The sequence below is a fragment of the Parus major genome, chromosome 20 (genome assembly GCF_001522545.3).
Source record: "Parus major isolate Abel chromosome 20, Parus_major1.1, whole genome shotgun sequence".
Classification (NCBI taxonomy): Eukaryota; Metazoa; Chordata; class Aves; order Passeriformes; family Paridae; genus Parus; species Parus major.
In genome coordinates this window covers 6,497,518-6,504,842 of record NC_031788.1, presented here as the reverse complement: position 1 = coordinate 6,504,842, position 7,325 = coordinate 6,497,518, and the positions used below count along the sequence as shown (strand labels likewise).

Sequence of the window (7,325 nt, the reverse complement as noted above, 5' to 3'; positions counted from 1 at the left end):
ACTTCCCCTAAAGTGGCCTCTGGCTTGGGGCTGGTCAGAAAATGGTCTGCACAAGCAGTGAGCTGCACCACTCCTCTCAGCCAGCCACAGGGAGCACAGTGTGGCACCAAGAGACCTCTTCAAGGCAGAGTCAAGGCCCTGTGCCTGCACACACGGCTGGGGCCTCCCAGGACTTCCCATCCCACTGCATCAAGCCAAGCCTCAAACAGCTTCAGCAACACCAAGAGGCCTTGCCTGCCTCTGGCCAAGGCACTGCAAAGGCACCCAGGGCTATTCCAGAGGCAAACAGGACCTACTGGTACTCCCTGCTTCCACTACAATCCTGCCCATATTTCCAGCCTCCCTCCTCAGTAGACTCCAATCTTCCTTCTTCATGCCTACAGCCTGTACTTCAACACTCACTACAGGATTCTGCATTCTCATTTATTTTGTGCCACTGCTGTAGCACCCCTGTCTCTCTCCTCCAAGTCCTTCATCTTTGTGTCTTTTTCTGTTTCCAGCATTTTCAATGCACAGTAGGATTTCTTCCTTACATGAGAGGGTGGGCAAAGGTTCTTCCTCCTTTCATTAAATATTAGTGCCCATTCAAGCAAGATGGACAGCATTCAACAGATGAGCTGTGCTGCTGCTTTAACACTCTGCTGCACTGCCCTACACCAGCACAGTCCCTCCCCACCCCTGCCAAGATTGCCCACAACTCTGCCATGTTCCAGGAGCTCCAAGACAGAGCTGGAGTTCTAGGATATCACCTCTGTCTTAAAAATGAAACAAGGCTGGAAGCAATAGGCTACATGGTTCTACAGGTCACAAGCACAATTGGATTTCATCTTCAAACACCACATCTGGTGCAAATTCTGGCCTGAGAATGAAATTGCCCTTACCTTGGGCTTACAGGGACCTGAAATCTCAGTCTGGGAGTTACATAGCAGAAGGATTCCCAAGGTTCAGCTGTAGGAGAGTGGGAAGTGAATTGAAGGAGCAGCTGTGACACTGTTGGAGACATTTCATGTGCAAAGATTGACACTGCCCCACATCAGGCACAGAGTATTTGGGGCCAGGAGCCCACACCTATTGGCTGGTAAACAGGGTGAATCCTGCTGGAAGCATCACAAGTCCCAGTTATTGGAAAATACAGCTAGGGCCAGACCAAGTCAGCCTCAGCTCCAGACTTGATGCACAAAATGCCTTGTTCTGCCAGTCTGGTGTGGACGTGCTGGTTCAGTAGCTTTACATGAGGAAGCTGCACCACCTGCTGTCTGCTGTGAAGCCAGTTACCAGAACATCATCAAAGATGATCACTAACAACAAAAGTTTTCTTCAGAACCAGTTTTTTTACAGGACATGCTCTTGATTAAAGTCATCAAGAAAGACTTCGTATCTGAAAACTAAGAAGCAAGATCAACAGAGGGACAGTTTAGTCAAAATGGCTCAGGCTCTCAAACAGAATATGAGAAGTTCACTTTAATACCCAGCTCCTGCCAGAAGAAACATTGTACTGTTATCCCTTTGGGAAACTCTGTCAAGTTATTTCTACTCCAAAAACTACAAAAGCTAGCACTGAATAAAACTTTGAAAGATGTGGAAATTCTGCCATGTAAAAAACCAGCCACCTGCCCAACACCACTTGAGGCTTAGCAGCACAAAAATGACATCTTAAACCCTGCTATTCTCCCTTCCTGGACTGCAGCATTACCTGATCCAATCAAATGGGGCAAAGAGAGAAGATTCTTACAAAAATCCATGATACTCAAAGTCTTCTTAGGATATGGTGCATAATATATTAAGGCAGAGCAGTCAGTACATTCTCTTGGCTGGCATAAATATGAGAGGCTTCAGAAAATCTCCCTAATTCTAGGGATCAATGACGGCCAGGCAAGTATTTTGTGTGCCAGGCCTTACAGGCATGCAGTAGCAAGGTCAGTGGAGGACTAAAAGGAAAGGAGTTGAGAAGACAAATGAACTCTGCTTGATGAAGCATAGGTACAGAATGTACAGACAAAAGTGAGTCAGAAAAAGAGTTTATTTAAAAAACAAAAAATCCCCCCCTCAAAACCCCACATACTTTCTGGTAAGTTTATTGCTCAAGTTAGATCTCCTGTGACACTGCTCATTCTCCTCTTGGCCTGTGGCACCAGAAGCACTCGTGCATCCCTGTCTTCCCTCCAACCAACGTCATCTGGAAATGTTCATCATTTTCAATTGGTCTCAAATACCAGCATTTAATTCTGTCCTTACTATGCACACAGAACATGGAGGTCCCCAGGCACAAATGGTCCTTCTCACTGGGACAACTCTAGGGATTTATTCAGTTGTATGATCCACCAGGATGGAAGTTCCTAATTTGCAGAAACATTAAAAAAAACAAAAAAGGAAAGGTGTATCTACCTTGTCCTTTGAAGTCAAAACCTAAAGAGCAGTAAAATCAGGCTGCAGTCCAGACATGTCCATGTTCACTCTACAGCTCACGGTCTACACTCACAGTAAACAGCCTCCAGGATCCCCATATGGATTTTTTACAGCTTTTCCCTGTTTCACTTCACCTTTCTACATCCACTGAACCAGGGCTTGTCCCCCAAGTTCCTGTGAAAGGGATACTGCCTGTTTCTTGTGCAGCATCTACAGATCCACACTGCAGCAGAACAGCAGAATTCTCTCACCAGGCCCTGGCTCTGCTCTGGGTGGTCACAGAGACTTTTGGACCTCCATCCTGGATAGCTGTCAGGCAGATTTGGTTAGAACAGAGCAGGTGGCTTTGTGCTTCATGTTCAGTCAGTTCTGTTGTGGGGTTTCAACCACCTCTTCCTCTTCCTCACCATGTTCAGGGTGGTGCAGCAGCAGCTCCAGGTCAGGGTCAGAGCTGGCCTCTTTTTGTGGCTCCAGTGCTTTGTCACCTGCATGCAGACAGCTCGTTTAGTGACAAACTTGCTGGAGTTCCCACCAAAGCTGGCACTGTCGAGGAGCTGGAACCAGACACAGCTCCTAGTGAAGCAATGAGAAAGCCTTCAAAGAAAGAGACAGTGATTTAAAACAATCACCTTTGGAATTCCTGGCTTTGAGAACAACGTGAAGAGAGATTCCTGACAGGCAGACAGCAAAGCCCAGCCAGTTCAAGAGACTGAGGCGGTCTCCCAGTAAATGTGTGGCGAGGAATAAAATACAGATTTCCTGTAGAAACAAAAAAACCATGACAAGTGGCAGGGCAGGACCTGAGGAGATATGCATGATACATTTTACAGCTGAAGCCTAGATCAAGATGTCAGGCTGCTAAATTTCCATCAGCACATTCTTCCATGTGCATAGAGTTCTAAAAACAGTTTCTAGAAACAAACAACCTGTCAAACCAGGATGTAGGATTTTAAGTCATCTGACTGCATAGCTCAGTTACAGAGAAATCTTGGCAACTTCTGGATCAGAGAGATTTCATATATCACAGTTCAGCTCAAAAGTATGTGTGCTGGACTCCTCTGAGGAAGGGAGGATGTGCCAAAGTAGGTTACAGAGACAGCTCAAACCAGTGGTTTGGTCATATCCAGGTCTGACACAAGAGCTTGCCCTTCTTACCCCTCCTCTCTTCCACACCATCTGCTGCTCATGAGGGAAATGTGTTTTAGTCTATGCCATATTCCAACAAACTTTGATCATTAATGGTATTTTTTATAGAACTAGTCTCTGGCCCTTTTCTGTCAGGGACCAAGAGACTTCACTGCAGAGACTGCAAGGCAAAGCATCAAGCTCCTGTGCAAGGAGAACAAAAGCAACAAGCAATAATTTCTAAGGATCTAAGCAAGCTCCCACTACGTAAAGCCCAATAGGGATGACTCAGTACTTGCCTTCTAGGATTAGCACAGGAACCATGCCTTACCTTAAAAATGCCAGCAATGGAAAGGGTGAGGCTAGATGTTCTGGAAACCAAGAGGAACTCAGAAAAGCCTAGACCAAAGGCAAGAATTCCACCCAAGAACAGCTTCCCTACCAGAGAGAACAGCATTCCTGCTTCATGGAAACGGAAGAGCTTCTCTGATATGGACAAAGGCAGGCCTAGGAACAAGACAATGAGTAGCAGAATACCATTCCCAGCTCCCAGGATTCTTCTTAGTAAGATTGATGGGGTGGGCTGCTCACATTCCAGTATCAGGAGGATGTGGAGCCAGTTCTTCACAGCCCTTACTTCCACAAATGTGGCAGGCTACTACTTCTATGCATTCTTTATTGTCCTGCCAGTGTAAGATAAATCCAGGTCTCTAACTACTTTGCAGAGTTCATAGCTGTTCACTTATCTAAGTGAATTATCTCAAACAACAAACTGCTAACCAATCTCCCAACCACTCTATAAAGCTATCCCTGCTTTCTCTAATTAACTCACGCACCCTCAAACACCGCAAAGAGTGGGAAGAGCCCCAGGAACATGAGCGGCTGCAGGTGAAACATGATATCAATGGGATTCTGGAGCCCTGAAAGAGGAGAATCAGTAACAGACCAGGCAGCAACAAGCCAGGGAATAACACAGGTCCCCGAGCCTTTATTAGCACCATTTCTAGACATACACCTTATTTGTGATGCCCATACCTGTGCTGCTGCAGACACCAAACCTTCATTACCCACCAAGAGATAGCCTGTACTCAAGGTTTCAAATACTTTCCAAGAGATATTTTGTTGCTGCAGCAAGGGCTATCACCTCTCCTGATTCCCCTCCCTGTTTACCACCACCCCCTCCTAACACCCCACATACCCAGCTCAGCCTTCTGCATCAGTATCTGTGTGAGAGTCCAGCGAATGCCCCCCAGGAAAGAGGCACAGAGCACCAGCACGAACCCCTGGGCGTTGAACTGTGTGGACTTGTAGGTGAACATGAAGAGTCCCCCAGCGATGAGCAGAACCACCAGCAGCAACGTCACCCTCTGCAGGAGAGCAAACACAAGAGACAGGCATCTCCTTCCTTTCAGATTCACCCACACAATTGCATCATTCCTCTGCTTACATGTTTCTTGTACACGCACTGCCTATTTCCCTGGGCCTGACCTCCCTCCCTAAAGCATTGTGTGGAACCCTTACCATTTCTTCCAGCTTGAAGAGCAGTGAAAAAAGCAGGATGAAGAGAATGGCAGAGGATTTGGTCATTGTGTAGCTGTAAGGAACAAAATACACTGTCAGATTCCTTCAGTGTAGCTCTTCCCATCAAAGTACTAAGAGGAACCATCACCCATTTCTACATTGCTACCAGCAAGCTATCACAGACCCTGCATGCTGACCCACTAAGCAAACACCTGTTCAAGAAACAGACCCTGCCAAAGCACTCTCCAAATCCCACCAGAGGCTCCCAGGGAACGTGATGCTTGTACTCACAGGGAGACAGTGACGTACAGGAAGCTCCAGTTACTCAGCCCAATATCCAAGGAAGTTGACAAAGCTAAAGAATCAATGAAAAAGTCCTGAAGTTAACTGCCTTCCATGACATTAAACAAACCCACCACAAAACCTTGTTTCATGGCCACAAACATAGATAGCAGAGCAGACCCAGGGAGAAAAAAAAAAAGCTTTCCTCAAGTTAGTTCTCCAGAACCAACATAACTCAGATATTCTCAGCTCTTCATGTTTTTTGTCCTGTTCCCTGTGACTCAAGTTGGGCTCAGCATTGCACTCACTCAACATGCATTACAAAAAAGCCAGAAATAACTCTTGCCCTCCCTGTGACTGAAAGTGATTACAGATTTGCATAAAGTCTTTCTTGAATGTATCAGAGCATGATAACTTGTGAGTCTGAGGACCACTGCAAGAAGCCTGAAGAAGCAACAATTATCCACACACAGCCTTAATCCTGGTGCAGCTTTTGGTACGGTTTATTCTCCTTTCTATGTAAGATTTCTACCACAGGAAACAGCGTTACTGATCCAAGGGCAGGCCATGCTGAAAGGTAAAATTTCTGCAGATGTGGAGAAAGCTTTTTTCAAGAAACCATGGGGCATGTTATGCAAGATACTGCAAACCTTGCCAGAAATCATAGACCAGATGCTGTTCTGTGGGAGCCAATACAACACACAGCCAAAAAACTGCAGTAGTTACAATTCTGTGCTCCGAGTAGGAGCTTCACTCCTTGGTCTCAGGTGCAGCTCTGTGTGCCATGAATGATGAATTCTCTACCAATCTCCACCCTGAGAAAGATGCAACACTTGGCTGGATACCAGTGTTAAAGAGACAATGTAACTTGCAGAGACAACTCATCAAGGCACTGCAGAAGGTTCTCATTGTTTGTTCTGATGTGCCAGTGGCTCCTTCAGAAAGACTCGTTTGGTGTGGCCTCTCCCTAGTCTCACAAATCTTTGCAATGAGCAATGAAGGCAGCATGAAGGCTGAAGATTTAAATAGCATCTACACCTGCCCTACATGTGGTAGGGAAACCCAGGGGCCGGAGCAAGGGCTGCGCCCTACAGCTCACCCTGTCCCAGGGGACTGGCCCTGACCATGCCAGGCAGACAAACGGCCCTGGAAGCAGCCACAGCACCGTGGGCACCCCTGAGCAGCCTCACAGAGCCACAGAACATGCTGAGCTGGAAGGGACTCACCAGGATCATTGAGTCCAACTCCTAGCCCTGCACAGGCACCCCGAGAATCCTACCCTGTGCCTGACAGCATTGTCCAAATATTCCTAGAACTCAGTTCTAGACAACTGCCCCGGGGAGCCTATTCTATTGCTCAAACACCCTCTGGGTGAAGCATGATATTTTTCTTAATATCTAACCTAAACCTCTCCCGATTCACCTTTGTATGTTTTCTTGGATCCTATCACTGGTTACGAGGGTGAAGAGCTCAGTACCTGCCCCTTTGCTTCCTCTCGTGAGGATGCTAAAGACCACAATGAGGTCTCCCCTCAGTGCGCACTTCTCCATACTGAACACACCAAGTGACCTCAGCCGCTCCTCCTAAGCCTTCCCCTCCGCTCCCATCAGCATCCTCGCGGCTCTCCTCTGGATGCTCTCGAACAGCTCAATGTCTTTGTTACACGGCTGTGCCCGGTCCCCGTGCCCTCCCGTGCCCGTACCTGCGGGGGCGGCCCGGCGGAGGCAGTCGGCCCAGGACAGCGCTGCCCGCGGCCGCCCGGAGCGGCACTGCGCCAGGGCACGGCCGAGCGCCGCCAGAGCGAAGATGAGCAGCAGGTGCAGCAGCGTGACCAACAGCGGGAACGGGAAACTCTGCGGGACCGACAGCCGCTGTCACCGCCGCCGCCCTCCCGCCGCCGGCAGCCCGCCCCGCCCCGCCACCCCGCACCTTCATCAGCCACTTGTTGTAGAAGGTGATGCCGATGGAGAAGCCGTAGTAGAGCAGCACCA

The 7,325-nt window shown here is 48.1% G+C and overlaps 1 protein-coding gene across 4 annotated transcripts; it reads right to left on the bottom strand.

Moving 5' to 3' along the window:
- Positions 1-2,002: 2,002 nt before the first annotated feature.
- On the bottom strand, positions 2,003-7,319 carry SLC35C2 (solute carrier family 35 member C2). 4 transcript variants are annotated; one of them, XM_033519130.1, is made up of 10 exons: positions 7,264-7,319; positions 7,037-7,187; positions 5,344-5,407; positions 5,053-5,125; positions 4,730-4,898; positions 4,368-4,451; positions 3,863-4,038; positions 3,036-3,165; positions 2,658-2,891; positions 2,003-2,336 (listed from the first exon to the last, which is right to left on the bottom strand). In XM_033519130.1, the coding sequence occupies exons 1-9, from the start codon at positions 7,267-7,269 to the stop codon at positions 2,770-2,772; spliced, it is 975 nt and encodes a 324-aa protein (XP_033375021.1). In that variant the 5' UTR covers positions 7,270-7,319; the 3' UTR covers positions 2,003-2,336; positions 2,658-2,769. The 4 variants fall into 4 exon arrangements, with proteins under 4 accessions (XP_033375021.1, XP_015503404.1, XP_015503403.1 ...); XM_015647918.1 differs by having other exon boundaries at positions 2,003-2,891; positions 3,974-4,038; XM_015647917.1 differs by lacking the exon at positions 4,368-4,451 and having other exon boundaries at positions 2,003-2,891.
- Between the last annotated feature and the right edge of the window lie 6 nt (positions 7,320-7,325).